Source organism: Phocoena phocoena, chromosome 11 (genome assembly GCF_963924675.1).
Source record: "Phocoena phocoena chromosome 11, mPhoPho1.1, whole genome shotgun sequence".
Lineage (NCBI taxonomy): Eukaryota > Metazoa > Chordata > Mammalia > Artiodactyla > Phocoenidae > Phocoena > Phocoena phocoena.
In genome coordinates, this window is record NC_089229.1 from 46,720,329 (window position 1) to 46,736,326 (window position 15,998).

Genomic DNA, 15,998 nt, shown 5'->3' on the forward strand with positions numbered 1-15,998 from the left:
GGAATGTGGGAATGTATTCTTTTAAAAAATGTGTGATGAATTGAGAAGAGGCAGACCACAGAATCATTATTAAGGTGAATTAAGGCAGAAATGCCAGAAGAAAATAACTTCTGAATACCAATGAAGACTTCCTTTTGGGATTTCTATACAAATTAAGTTTTCCCATTTAACTTTGCTATCATGGTATCCTGGGAGAAAAAAGCACCTTGCATTTATCAACTCTGACAACATTACACTACTCTGATTAGAAAACACATAAATACATGTGTGTACACACACATGCATATACGTACACATATATATGTGTACGTGCGTGCAACAGAAAGTTTTCACTGGCCATAATTAAAAAGCTTAATTAATTACCATAAGGAGCTCTTCCAGCCAAGGGGTTTATTAATGGAGTTGGGTTACCACTTCCTTCCCTTCTATTTCGGTCTGCTAATGCTGGAAAATCTGAAAGGTCCAATCCTGTTACATTTTCACTTCCATCTAAATAATAAGAAAAAACACTAGTTACTGATTCTACAAACATTTTAAAGAGGTTATTAAAGACCAACTATAATAAAGTTTGAAATAACAGTGCCTTCTTCCTAAACAATGTACAGCACTGTACTTGGCATATGTAAATGTACAATAAATATTTGTGGATTGACTTCATGTGAAAGAATTTTATGAACAATACAGCAAAGCAATATGTACTTATTAGCATAATAAAAATCCCAAATCCTAGAGACTTAACAGAGAATAAGGAGTAAGGTGATACACTATTTCCCCTGTGAAAGATGGTACTCAAGTTATACGTTGTTAGTTAGCAAGAGGGGAGACTGTTGCGATAAAACTACTCTTTCATTGTATCCAAAAGCAGAGGTTGTATCTGGAATGCTTGGAGCTTCATTCATAACATAGGTGTGATAATGACACTGCCTCCTGCAGATAGCCTGAATCATATTTGAGGCATAGGCAATGGAAGCAGAAGCCCTAAGGACTTCTTTTTTCCTGTGGCCTATTAGTCCCATACACAAATGTGTATGCACGTGAGTGTGTGAAATGTGTGTGCGTGTGCACGCGCACGTGTGTTTTGCAGCTGAGGGTATAAAGTAGGGTGGAGAGCGTAGGTCAATGTAGGGTTCCCATGTCTAGTGAGTGAATTGTATGAGAATATGATACAAAGCCCAGAAGTTTATATTACCTATTACACAGTAGGCGCTCAATAAATATATAAGGAATGAATAAAATTTATTTTTGTTCATTTTGAATTTTAAAAAATCAGTTTCTTTCCTTTTAAAAAATAAATTTAACCCAACATTTCTACTTTGTCTATTTTAATCGTCACCTTGATCTCTTCTCAACATTTATTATTCTATTATTCTTAAAATCTTATACTCTTAATTTTTGAAGAACTTATTTTCTAGCTTAGCTTTACCCTGCACTATACTTTTTCTTTAATCTGTTTCATCTAGTTTATTATAACCATTTTCAATTTATTTTGCCCCCTTTTCCAGTTAATTTTTCTCTAAGTTTCATAATTAGAAGAATCTCAGAAAGAAACTATTAACTCAAGATTACTTTGTTGATAGGAAATAGTTACATTCCAAGTCAGGTGACAATTTAAATTTATGAAGGGTAAAAGATAAAATCATTCATACCCATTGTTTTTAAAGAAATTGCAGTTCATGAATTCTGAATTTTAAAAAGGTATTACTATATAAAAGGGCAACAATAGACATTAACAATTTATATAGTGCTTTAATTTAAAAAGCAATCTCTTGAATTACTTGATTACAAATTAACTAAAAACTTTCAATAAGTATTAACTTTTAACACACTTCTTCAGGTCCTCTAAGATGGAGTTTAAAACTACCATATGTTATTTGAGAATAATTTTAACCTAAAAATAGTATTAACTCACAAATTTTTATTTTTAGGGTTAAGACTTGGAAACAATTTTCCTAGTGTAAAATATACTTAGTTAAAAATGACTTAAAAATAATTCTAAAATTTACAGAAGTGTATAAACCATAATTCAGAATATAAGATGGCACTGTGAGACACACTGTTACTTTATGGTTCATTTAGGGGGAAAAAACCTCGCTAATTAAACTATGATATGCAGCCTAATTTCAGAGATATTAAAATATGAAAAAAATCTGCATTTGAGGAACAATGAAATAGGGTATTTCCCATTAGAACGCAAAACTTTAAATGCTAAAATTTGACATTTTAAAGTCTCACTTGGTCAATCTATGCTACTATACATACAATAACACTGAAAAATTAAAAGCCGATAGCCAGAAATGTCATTTCAATTACTAAATCTTCTCGTGCTTTCACGTATGCCCCATTTCATTGATCATTCTTTCACCTTCCACTTCCTTCACGTGTATTTCTCTCTCAACAATCATATTCATCTTTGCTCCTATGACCATAAAACATCCTTTATTTCCTTTCTCAGGAAAGGGTTTGGAGGCAAGGGTGGAAGAAGGTGAAACCTGAAGCAGAATAGCAACAAAGCCTCCTGTTCTCTTCTGTCTGAAGCAGCTGATAAAAGAAATAAACCAACAGACTGCAAGAATTCTTCACTGTCAAAATCAGAATTGGTTTTCCATGTAATTAAATTCTGAATTTTACACATAAAACTAGATTAAAAATTTGTAAGAGTTAAATGCCAAAATTAGTATTATTAAAACTATTAAGAAAAAATTGTAAGTGCTCCATATAATTTTAAAGGTTTCTTCAATCTGGGTCTCTATAGCCAGAATGCCATACCACTCAACCTAGTTTAGACTGTAGTGACAGGACTGAGATAGGAAAAGCTCTTGAAGCAAAAAAGATTCTGAGGCACAAGTACGACTAAGTAAATGTTTACGCTTTCTCCAGATGTTAAGGAAATAAATCTGATGTTATAACACTGTGCTATTAACATGCCAAGTGAAAAAAATATATTTAACTATCTTTCAACTGTTCACTGAATTAAATCCTATTTCCTGTCAAATTCTCCCTATATTAAGTTCTATCATCTTAACACAAAAATTCCTTTAATATTTTGACTAGTATGTTGAATTGCTTTATATTTCAAGATCTATCGTATTTTTATAGGGTACTGGCTCCAGAATAAGCTTACCTGTTCCATTAAAAATGTTACTTGATAAGGAGTTATTCATTCCAAATGCCTGATTCCTGTTCATTCCAAATCCAGACATACTGGGTACACAGAAAATAATTTTAGATATACAGTAAGAACACTAACTTTCAGATGAAGAAAAACAAAAGTGTTTACTTTTGATCTCCTCATATAAAACAACATGTTTAAAAACAAATACTAATTTTTTTTGAGTTGAATCTTTATTGTTACTTAAAGCTTCCCTAAAGTCCTTTCATGAACAACTGAGAACCAAAACATCTTAAACAGATGAATTAAAAAACAAAAAGCAAAGAATTTATATACGCCTTGAGGAAAATAGAGATTAAGGGTATAGTTTTGTATACTTGGAGAGCCAACTTACTGGATATAATGGAAGAAGTAATAAACCTCAAAAATAGGCAAATTAGTTTAAGACTACTGTTCCTGAATACCTGTTTTTCTTCCACTACTGGTAAAATGTGCTATTATTACTTTTCATAAAATATCTTTCATACAGTCTGTCTTTCCCAACTAGAACATAAACTCCTCATGGACAGGGTTCATGTCATATACTTCTTTGCATCTCCTGCCCTTAGCATTCAGGAGGCTACAAAAGGCACTCAGTAAATGTTCAGCTGACGTGAATTAAATGGTGCTTTTCTTTAACTGAATTCAGTGTTCTAAAACACATCATCTAGTTTATCTTTTAGCTACTTAAAAATAAAAATCTCTCCATAGTGCTCTTAATTCTAAAGTAAGGTACTTGGTAAATAGTTACCACAGCTTCCCTTTTTTGCACAAGCCTAAACATGGGAAAACAAACAAACAAAAAATAAGGCTGAATTTAAAGCAAGGGCCAGAGTAATTAAGCATGTCAACAAGAATCGTTAATGCAAATTCTAAAATGAAAGTATGCAACTTTCACATCAAATAATCTGATAAAAGACAGTGTATTACTGTTATGAGTAAGGTTAAACTATTTGAAGATGACTGGGTTTTTAATTTTTTGCCTAGATTTATAAAACTAACTATGGCCAAACAATATTTTAATAAAATAATGCAGTTGGTGAAACACTCTAGAGAAGAGCAGAAAAGTCAACAGAAACTTCTGTTTAATAGCATGTTAGAACTGCTGATGATATAGGTATCCTCAAACACTGAATAAGTAGTAAGAGATGAAAACATTCCATAATACATACAACTTATCAATAATAATAAGCAGGGCTTTAGAGACCCATACTTCATTGACAATTTATAAGCAAAGTATTTTTTAAAAACTAGAATGTGAAAAAATATGGAAAGGCAAAAAATTTAAACATACATTCAATGAACGATACTACAAGAATGCAGAAAGATGTGTTAAAGCCCAAGAAGTATTATATCATTAGGAAACGTCAAGGAGATGAGAATTTTGATAACCCTTTACAAAAATAACTTCTGTAAAAATTAAAAGAGCAAATTATAAAAGAAGTACTCATAAGTCTAAATAAAAGTAAGAATTGGAGGTTATGGGATGAAGATTTAAAAGGAAATGTGCTAATAACCTATTTTAATTCAGAATTTACGAGTATTAGATAAAAGAAAGTGAATTAAATGGCTCTGATGATAGCAACATCCTTTCTCCCCATATTCCCCATTAAAAAAAATGAACAATTAAACTAAAATGCTTTTTTTTTTTACAGTAAAGAAAGCCCTATTGTAGACATAACTCTCATATAAATTACCTGAATAGCTTTAAAATCCTAACAAAATGGGTAACTGTTTTTCATATTGTTAACTATTATTTGCATAGCAGTATATGCAATGACCAGTGCAAAAAGGAGTGAAAAGCGCAAATTCATCTTTTTAAATCCCAGGACATGACACTATTTTCAAATACTACAGATGTAGTCTTCAAAAAGTCTGTCATTAAGTCTCCAAAGAACAAAACTGAAATTCAGTTGAAAAGCAACTTAACCAAAGCATAAATGAAGCAAGGCAGTAATAGTCAAATATGTCTCCAGTCCTATTCATAGGTATGAAGTTCTTACCACACAAGTGACCAGCCTCATTTAATAGAGGAAGGACATAACAAAAATTTGCCGGTTGGCAGCCTAAGAACAATCCTTTTCTAACAACAGTAACAAAAAAGCAAACTGATTTTCAAAAGAACATGTCTTTAGTTTGGGAGGTTAAAGTTGTGATATGTAACAGAAAGAGCAGCTTTGGTCAAAATATATGATGAAACACACTTATGAAACAGAAGCCAAGACTCAAGAACAGAACGTTGAATATGAAAAGGCAAATTTGAAAATACCCAGAAAGAACAATTAATACACAGTATCAATAAACATCTTACCTGTTCACAGTAAAAGGCTGTCGAGAAGGCTGCTGCTTTGGCATACATATTATGCTTGGCGAGCTTCTGTTGGGGCTACCTAACCCTGAACTGCTCATGCTATTTGTCCTGCTAGGAATTCCAATGCCCTGACCAACCTGGGAGTGGTTCATCATATTCCTAGGATTCATAGGCAAAATACCCCTGAAAAAGAAGTCCATTATACTAAATAAGCTCTCTACAATCACTCATTAAAATTCTCTGTAAATAATCAATTGGCCTAATCCTAGAATCTCAAATATACTTTCAAATTGCATTGCTAATTTTTATTCATTTAACTCTTTTGTCTGGTCATTTGAAAAGAAAAAAAGCTCTTTGAAAAGCCAAAGTAAACAAACCAACAAGAAAGGGCAAATCACAGAAGAATATATGGTGATATCGAAGATGAGAGAACTATTGGTGTGACTATGACATAAAATACAAATGCATTTCACATATATATTCAGAATAATTTCATTCCAAATGTATGTCATTCTAGCTTCTTCAAACTAATATGCACCATTTTTGTAAATCTGTTTTGTTTTATTCTCACTAGAGCAATGGATGTGTGGTGAGGGAGCAATAAACAGAATTATCTGAGGAGTGATCTGAAATTGCACGTCCTCCTTTGAGAGGAGAGCATGCTTTTGAAAAAAGCCCCCCAGGTGGTGATTAATCCTTGATACCCATCCCAGCTAATAACCAATACCCTAGCTGCAAGATAAAAGCATCTTACACTATACTTATCAATTTGCAATGAAATAAAATGAGCACAGGGTATCAACTTTCTTTTCCTCAGTGAAAGGCACTGAACCAGAAAATCAAATAATTAGTTACCTTATTAAAAAACTAAAAAGCTTGCTTAATCTACAAAGATACATTTTGAGAAAAATTCTGGTCCATCAATAAATACCTGCTTGGAGATGGAGGCGTGTGAAGTGACATTGTTGGTACCCCTGTTGTTGGCGTGACGTGGCTCGGTAACTGAGTGCCTTGTGATAAGCTGCGATTTAACTGAGGGGTATTGTTGCTCATCCCCCTCATTGGAAGGCCTAGTGCACCTATTAAAAAAATTCAGAAGAAGGAAATTCATTGCCATCAGGAATGAAATTGTTATCCATCTTCTGGAGTTGGTAATTTAAAACATTAAAAACTGACCTAACGTTAATATAATATGCAAATTTTAAATGGAAATATTCATTTCACTCCAAATGGACTCTGATTTTAACAAAAATGTATGTCTGAAATTTAATATTATGAATTTTCATATTGCTTCCATTATTCTTTCATATTTCTTCTTTGCTTTCATATTTCTATCTTCTTTGCATATTTCTATTTTACAATAAACTGTCTACCAATGACTATAACAAATTAGATGACTTATGTTTCAGAATAAAAACATTTTGTACAAATATGCCTTTAAGAAATTTGCAATCTTGTGTGTTTTTATGTTTTAAATCATAACTGAGGTACGCAGACATTTAATCCCCACTTTGCTGAAGGAGCTTTAATTTTTATATGATCCTTTTCAAATGCATTTAAGAAGAAGTCTCTTTATTACTATTTACACATACATACTTCTCAACATTACAATTTTTTACAAACCCAACATAAAATGTCAGCAACTGTTAAAAACTCAACCTGATATAGCTATAAGAGACAAGAATATATAACATTTTAAAAGATTTCAAAGTACAATGAATGACCTTTATTTGTCTAGTATTTCTGGGGCCAGATGTGGGAATGGATGTGTTCCAATATGTGTATTTTTCAAAACCTACTGAGGAATTTACTATTCAGAAACAAAACATTAAAAAGAAAAATTAACCATCTGGGATAAACTTATTGTTTCCTGCCTTGTGTTAATATGAAATATAAATTATTATTTTGTTAATGATTCAGAATAATTATTGTGGATATTTAATGTTCTGGATGTTTTTTCCCCCTTTTATCCCTCAAAGCAAGTTTGTTCAGCTATCACTTATTTTGTCATCACACCTGCCTATGGATGTCAATATGCCTCCTTGCCTCCATCTTCCTTACTCACACATTTTGGTGCCTTCTGTTACTAGTCTGTTGTGGAATGGCACATCAGTCAACCAAACATTCTGAACTGGAGGTTAAATAAAAGTGGTAAGATAGAATGAGAGTTAGTGAATAAGTGGAGGACTTTTAGCGATAGGGATTTAAAGTTACTCCCTCCCTACTTTTTGGTCTAGTTTTAGGCCCAAGAATTTCAAAGACCTGAATATTCTGAAACTATGACTTCCAAAAATTGGAATATATATATTATGTTCTGAATATTTTCCTTAAAATATCTCTGCAAATTTATCTTTTTGCATAACAGTAACCTGTTTGTAACAGTAACGCTTTGTAACCTAGGGATACCAGTGAATCACAAAGATTTCACTGGAATCTGCCAGCTTCAGTACTCAGCTTGCAGCCTAACTGCTTCTCAACTGAACAAAGCCAATAAATCCAACTCAATATAGCTGTTATAGTCTATGTGTACTCATATACCATGAAGACCTGAGCTTGGTTCTGCATTTCTTTAAGTCACACAAAAAGAATTGATCTAGATCATATGTTGGTTTAGTCATTATATGTATGTCTGGTCACTACAAGTTTTGTGACCACGAGTATAGCGCTAGCTACAGCCACCTTCTCTGAATTTGGGACAAGATAAGGAAGAACAAGAGATTAAAAACCAGCCTATGTAAGATTTCTTCAGAAGATACCAGTCTTTTCCTTTTCTCAAGCACACTAGTTTTCCTCTAGGCCCTCTAGATGCTCCCGTAATGAACCACCAACATGACACTTTTCACATCACTTACTCAACAAACATTTATTGTGTGCCTACCATGCATCAAGCACTGTGTTAGCTGCTGGGGATACAACAGTGAATAAGATAGAAAAAGCTCCTACCCTCAGGGAGCTTACATCCTTTTCCCTAAATATGCTGTTCTAAAGTCAGCTATAGCTGCAAATTTCCCATAGCAATGTTTCTCACAGTTACTGACAACCAAGAAACCTAATCCAATGTTCACATTTTACAGATGCCTGAGCCTCAGATAAGTTAACTGACTTCTCCAAGGTGACACAAAGAACCAAGACTCCTAGTGTTCTTAATGGCAGCCCTATGGGAGCCCAATAAAACACTAAATGAGCACCCTTGTGAGTACCTACTGACTTGTAACACCTTTTATCTATTCTTTTTTTTCTCTTGCTTTCTTTTTCTGAATATGTTTACCTCAAACTTTTTCTAAACCAACATCTCTTATCTCTTCCCTCCATTTTCTTTCTCTTCTTCTCTATACCTGTCAAGTTTTCTTTTCCTCCACATTTACTTTGCCTTCCCATTCACTCTCTACACCTTCAACATTATAAACCATACATGTTCCAAAAAATTGCACCCTTTGGCTCTTCAATAAGCCCTTCTAAAGACTCATGAGATTTGTTTACTTCAACCCTTCATATACTTATTATTCTATGCTGTATTATGAAAATATATAACTTCAGAAATATTTTAGAGACTGGAGATTATCTGAACATCAGCAAAAAAATTTTTGGAGAAGGAAACAAGAATGCATAAGGTAACATTTAGTCAATTAAGGATTGGCACACTTAATTTATAGTAAGGAGAGTAGAGGAAGACAATATGAAATAAAGAACTCAAAGATTAGCATTTACTTTTATTTTTCCTTTAAAAAACACTTGATTTCATAAAAACAGCTAATAAATTCAAAAGCTCTGAGTTGCATTTTATTGAACCTGGTGGGTAGGAACAAAAAAGATCAAAAGAGAAGAGAGGAATGCATCAATTTCAAACTGGATCATCAACTCTTGAATACTTCATAATTTAGTTATTTTAAATTTAATTTAAAAACTGAATTCCTTTAAAACATATAGAATTAATACCACTGAGTAGGAACAGAGAAAGATTTATTTCTAGGAAACAAAAATACATGGTCATTAAATTTGAGTTGCTTGAGTCAAACTATTACAACTGGGTACGGTCAAGGGAGGGAAAATTTTACTTTTACTAGTATAATTAGAAACATGATAGAAAATTATCTAAAATGTTATACCAAGAAGAAGACATGTAAGCTGAAAGGGGGAAGAGGGGGAATAAAAAAATTAGCTTAAAAAAAATGACATGAAATAACTACAAGTAGAAAAACATAAATATGTATGCCTGAGCTTGTGCACTGGAAGGGCAGCAGAATTAAATTTTATCAAAGCACCTAAGAAATATGTGAAGCACTATGCTACTTCATCTCCTTATAAAATATTATAGAGAAGGTATTTATCCCCTTTTTATAGACAAGGAATAAAAGAATGATCAAAAAAACAGTTATAAGGCAGTTTAAAAGGTTACAGTTTTGAAGCAAAGTTTCCTTTCTATTTGACAAAGTGATAATAAAGGATAATACCATATTAGAAGGAATACATGAACATATTCTAAGTAGATTCCTATTTTCTATTTGGCAGGGTGCTAAACAAAGAATGAACTGAATTCTTTATTGATCATTTTTCAGAAATCCAAAAGAATGACCTAAGAAACGTTTCCATGAATTACTTCCACTGCACAAACTGATTAACAGCACATTCCTTAAATAGTTATGGCATGATATGCCATGCTTTATTCAATCTTTTGCTAAAGATTAACAATATTAATAATAATACAAGCTATAAGAAAAAAAATACCAGCAACCAAATCCTTGAATACTTAAATGAAGTCTCCTGAAATTTTTAAGGAGAAGGGAGACAATTTTTAATTGATGCAAGAGGGCTTAAAGTATCCCCCATTCCATTCCCAAAGCAACTACCTTCCCTAAACTCACTGTCTTGCCCACACATAAAGGGCAACCATTTTCTTACCTCCAACCTGTCCCCATGTCTTCTTACCTCCAACTTGTCCTGAACCTAGCTGGTTAATCTTCCCTGTAACACTATTTCATTATACAATTTCCTTCATTAAAATCAAAGTATTTTAGAGACAGAAAAGTCTCCAGAGAGCATCCAACCAAGTTACAGATGAAGATCATTTCAACTTAATTATAGATGAACTAACATCAGGCATTAAGTGATTTGCCCAAGATCACAAAAAATGAAGAATAAAAACCATGATCCAGGGACTTCCCTGGTGGTCCAGTGGTTAAGACTCTGCGCTTCCACTGCAGGGGGCATGGGATTGATCCCTGGTCAGGGAACTAAGATCCTGCATGCTGCTGATGCAGCAAAAAAACCCAAAAAACAAAAAATACAAAGCAAAAAACCACACACACAAAAACAAACAAACAAAAAAAACCATGATCCAATTTCTTGACTCTCATTTCAATACCTTTTTTCAACCAATCACACTTTCCGCTTCTTGAAGTAGTTGCTAACCTTCACATCACGTGGGAAACTTTAATATCTGGGTCCCACACCCAGAAACTGTGACTTAGTCGGGGTCTGGGAAATTCATGGGCAGTGGGATTTTTTAAACTCTTTAGGTGTTTCTAGAAGGGCAGTCAGGGTTGAGAATCACTGTTCTAAAATTAAATCCAATCACAGTGTAGTCTTTAATATGCTCTGTCAAGACCCAAAAGATTCTTCTAATCTTTATTTTTCCCAGCTTTATTGAGATATAACTGACATAATACTCTTCTAATCAATTTTAATACTTTACTCACCCCGATACAAACTCTTTTTAGATACCACATACTTGACTGACAATCTTCTTTGTAATTTCCCTAGTCCCCTCCCCAAAATATGCCCCAGTATCTTTACTCATATCCTTCTCCCAACCTAGAATACTTTCCCTCCTCTTGTTCTACAGAGATATACAAGACTATTTAAAAAAGAAAACAAAACAAAAAAAAAACCCAAAAAACAAACTGCTATGATCAAAGTGTTTACATGCAGTACATGTACACTGTACTTGGTGTATATGTGGGGCAACGCTCAGACATGAAAGCAGAATGAATCTGGGATCAGAACATGTTTCCTAGACAATACTGTACATGAACTGAATAATGAAAGAGACCTAGCCAGGCATTTGGTGGTGGTGATGAGGAGTCAGGGGAATAAAGATGTCACACCAGTTTGGTCTGAGAAAACTGCAAGATATATGAAAATGAGGACAAGTAATATGCCTGGAGGAAGAGTGGGCTTACCTTCTGGGTAGTAAGGATGTATGAGACAAGCCTGGATGGAGCTAACCTGGCTTCAAAATCCTCAACTATGAGAGGTTGCTGCTGTGTTAGAACCAGCCGGGAGTCCCAAACATCTGGCTGGATCTTTACAGCAGGTGGCACTCCATCTGTAGAACAGCTGTGTGAATCTCCTACATATACTTTGCACTCCTCCTCCTTAACCTAAGTTTGCATGATACATTAGCAGCACCCTTTCACAAAGTAATGCAGGTCTCTAACCTTAGAGATCATCCTTGATCCCTCCTCTTGCTTTCATATCCCACATCCCCAACTCATATTAGCTCTATGTCCAAAATATCCCAAATCTAACCATTTCTCAACACCTCCAGCACTAGTCCAAAGCCACCCTACTTTCCTGCCTGGACTACTGCACTAATTGTCTTTCTCTTTTTCTTGTCACTTGTCCCTCCTCCACTCAGTCCATTTTCTACACAGCAAGGTGATCTTTTAAAAATGAAACTGTATCTTAAAATCCTTCCCATTAAACTTAGAATAAATCCAAATGCTTTACCAAATCTTTACAAGACTCCATGACCTGACACCTGCTACCCATTAACCTTTCACTTTCTTTGTTCATTATACTGGCCCTCTCATTCATCCTTTAACACATGAAGTTCATTCTTACATTCTCATGAGTAAGACCATTTGTATTTGCTGTTGTTTGTACCTGAAAAGCTCTTCCCCAGATCTTTCCAAGGGCTTCCACTTCTCAACAGACTGGTTTCCATTCAAATACTACTGCCTCAGAGACAGCTTCTTTGTCTGCTCGAAAACTATTGATCCCATCCATTAACCTGACAATTTTTTATAGTACTTATTATCAGAATATTATTTATTTACTAAGTAAATAAATTTATTTGCATGCTTATTCTCCGTCTCCCTTCATTAAAATATAAGCTCCATGAAAGCAGGAACATTGTTATTTGCCATACTCTTCAATCCTGGAATAATTCTTCACTCATGGTAGGTACTAGATAAATAACACAATAAATCCTATCATAATGCCTTAGTCAGCAGACTCTTGGAATCTGTGGATTTAACATATGCAGTTTCTACTGTGTGCAAACTGCTTTCTAGGGTCATGACATTCAGTAAGTAATATGTAGCATCTAGGTTTCAAAGAAACTGCTGTTCTCAACTCATGTTCACATAGTAAAACTTACAAAGTAAGGCAATCCTGGCTCTACTACTTACTCCCTAGGCAAGTCCCTTAACCTTTAATCGGGTTGTTGTGAAGATTATATGGGTTTATATTTATATCAAGTACTTAACATAGCACCTGACAGAAAATATTAGCTTTTGGGGAGTGAAGGTTGGGTGGGGGGATGAAACATGCCTATGGAAAGAAAATCAACAGGTGGTCCTAAAGGTAAGATAAAATGAGATAGTCTAATGAAGTAATAATGGTTTTCACCTATAAATAGGTGTTTTCTGGGGGAAAAGAGTATGTTATAGCTGTGTTCTTGAACTTGAAAAGCAGCAAATATCTTGAGATAGATTCCATAAAATTGTGAAGATTTGTACTTCTTGACTGAAACCAATGTAACAGCCTAATAGATTTCCCTTGTCGTGATAAAGCAAACCACTCAAAAATTTATCCCATGCTGCAGATTTTGTTCCCACTACTAAAACAACCTTACTCATAGTCTCTTCAAGGACAATGTTAAACATGATCTCATCTGTAAATCCTGTCCTGATCATTTAAGGTATGTGATTACTCCTACCTTTCAAGTACCCAGAAAACTCTGTACTTCTTCCTCTATTTTGTAGGAAAAATAACTTGTGTATTTATCCTACTAGATTATATATAAGGACCATATCTTGTTCATCATGCATTCAACAAACATTTAGTGAGTGCCTATCGTGTACAGAGTATTGAGGATACAAAGGCAATGAAGATGTGCAATAAATAAACACAGCAACACCGAAGGCGTATCTACACTGTACAGAGATGGCATAAAAGAGAATGCTCTCTTCTACAACACATCTGCAGTCTCTAGCATGATGCAACATATATGGTAGGCACTCAAAAATATCTGTTAAACTCAATTCCTACCTCCTTTTTGAACCTTTCCCGTACCACTGTAGCTTACTGTGCTTTTCTCTCCAATCTGCAAGTCTGTCCGTATCATTCAACATGATACCTTTTAACCTATGGTATTTAACACTCTGCATATAAATATGTCTTTACCTCCCCAACTATAAAATGCTTCTAGAGAGCAAGAACTCCCAGGGCATTCATTATTAATTCAAGTATCTGTTAAATGATCCTATTTCCTGAAAGCTACCAAAATGTGTCACATGCCTAACTATACTGTCAACAGCATTATTTCTGAACCATTCCACCTGTGCTCTGGTTCTCCACAAAACAAGTAGCTTTCATATATGTATTCTTAAAATAGGAGGCCAAAGGGATGTTGTTGAAAGCATAAGGCTATGCCACTGCTTTTAAGCCAGAAGTCTGGATCCCAGAAAGAGAAGTTTATTTCCTTTCCCAGCTAGTGGTCTGGGTCCTCTGAGAATTCAGATACAAATGTATATAATGGATTCATTCAGACAGCTAGCTAACCTATGTGGCTAGATTATAGGCATATAAGAAGTACTCCTTTGGGCTTCCGTGGTGGCGCAGTGGTTGAGAGTCCGCCTGCCGATGCAGGGGACACGGGTTCGTGCCCCGGTCTGGGAGGATCCCACGTGCTGCGGAGCGGCTGGGCCCGTGGGCCATGGCCGCTGAGCCTGCGCGTCCAGGGCCTGTGCTCCGCGGCGGGAGAGGCCACAACAGTGAGAGGCCCGTGTACCGCCAAAAAAAAAAAAAAAGTACTCCTTTTTCTCAAATCCTCCAAGGCCCTAAATCCTGTTGGTAAGAAAGAAAAAGTCACACCAACGATACTACCACTTAATTTCAATGCATTGACTATCCAGGGAAATTAATTCCTGGCTCCCTGTTCATTCTCATCTAGTACACAGCTTCAGGGAGTCCAGGGGACTTTAAACCTAGACAGTGTACTTAAAATCTTACGCAAAAGTAGAGAACAAATAGAGAATATCATGCAACTTGAATACAAGATTCCATTCACCAGCTTCTACAGTTACCACTTGATGCACAGTAGTCACATAAACCCTTGATGAAAAGTTACATATTTGGATACAAGTATACTGTACTAGAACCCATGATCACACAAGCTCCTAATCCAGCATTTTCTGGGTACCCTTGTGTACTATACAATCACTTCCACCCAAATCTGGCGAAAAGTCGCTTTAAGCAGCTCGGTATCCATTCCAAGAGGAATTCCTTCCCTTGTTTTAAACTCAGTGAGTCTCAGTTTTGGAGAGGGCACTCTTCCTTCTCCACCTCTAATCTCTCTAATCATCAAGAACACAAAACAGATAGTAAACCTCCATTTTAATGGCTCAAATTCCTACTGAACTTTGCCAATCTGAATACAGAGTTAATGGTGGTACTCAATACACTTGGGGGGCAAAAGAACTTTGTAATGTCAAGCCTAATGCACAATTAAAGTTAGCTGCCATAAGAATAACATCATGAATCTATTCCCACCTACTTATTCTATCTCCCCATCCTTTATTAAATAAGGTCAGCCCCTCAAGTTTTATCTTTCTGACTTACTTATACTACCGAAGCCCTGACCCTCAAGTCCTACATGGTAGCTGGTGTTCTCCTCTCTGAGGTGTGTGTTCAAACTACTTACCAGCTGAGAGACTTATCTGGCCCTGTCAGTTCTATCCTAACAGACAGTGACTAGGAATTCAGGCTCTGTTTTATTTTATTTTACTAGTTGTAGCTTCTAGATCTGTGCACTAGAAAGGAATAATTGTACCCTGACTTGAGACATTTCAGTTTCAGTTGATCTAAGGTTCACTTTTTAAAATAAGTTAATACCTACAATGTCAGTTAAAAGAGTGAGCCATGAATTGAAAATGCTGGTTCATCAATGCTACAATAATAAAGCCATTTATTACACTAAACTCCAACAGGAAATATCTGTCATATGTAACTTCTTTTTAAATTACTGAACTTCAACAGGAAATATTTGTCATATGTAACTTCTTTTTAAATTACTAAGTACCTTAAAATACTTTTCCTAATGAAAATAACTTTCTTCATTTATTAATCTTTGTATATCCTTAACCATCAGCACAATCATGTACACAAATTAAGTCAATAAATGTCTACCTTACCAATGAAAAAACTATATTCCAAACCTAATCCATTCTATAACTTAGCCCAATTATAACTTCACATTTGTAGGTTATTATATTGTAAAATAATTACCATTCTCCTTCATTAAATAACCTTGGC

The 15,998-nt window shown here is 34.8% G+C and overlaps 1 protein-coding gene across 7 annotated transcripts in view; it reads right to left on the bottom strand.

Annotated features, from left to right (window-relative positions):
- Window positions 1-15,998, bottom strand: part of CNOT2 (CCR4-NOT transcription complex subunit 2) — a 111,617-nt gene that overhangs the window by 16,381 nt on the left and 79,238 nt on the right. For 6 of the 7 annotated variants that reach the window (XM_065888308.1, XM_065888306.1, XM_065888307.1 and 3 more), the window contains 4 exons: window positions 6,391-6,538; window positions 5,460-5,642; window positions 3,122-3,201; window positions 364-489 (listed from right to left, as the gene is read on the bottom strand). In XM_065888308.1, coding sequence (XP_065744380.1) covers window positions 364-489; window positions 3,122-3,201; window positions 5,460-5,642; window positions 6,391-6,538 — 537 coding nt within the window. The remainder of the gene's footprint in view (window positions 1-363; window positions 490-3,121; window positions 3,202-5,459; window positions 5,643-6,390; window positions 6,539-15,998) is intronic. The other variant, XM_065888312.1, reaches the window with a different exon arrangement.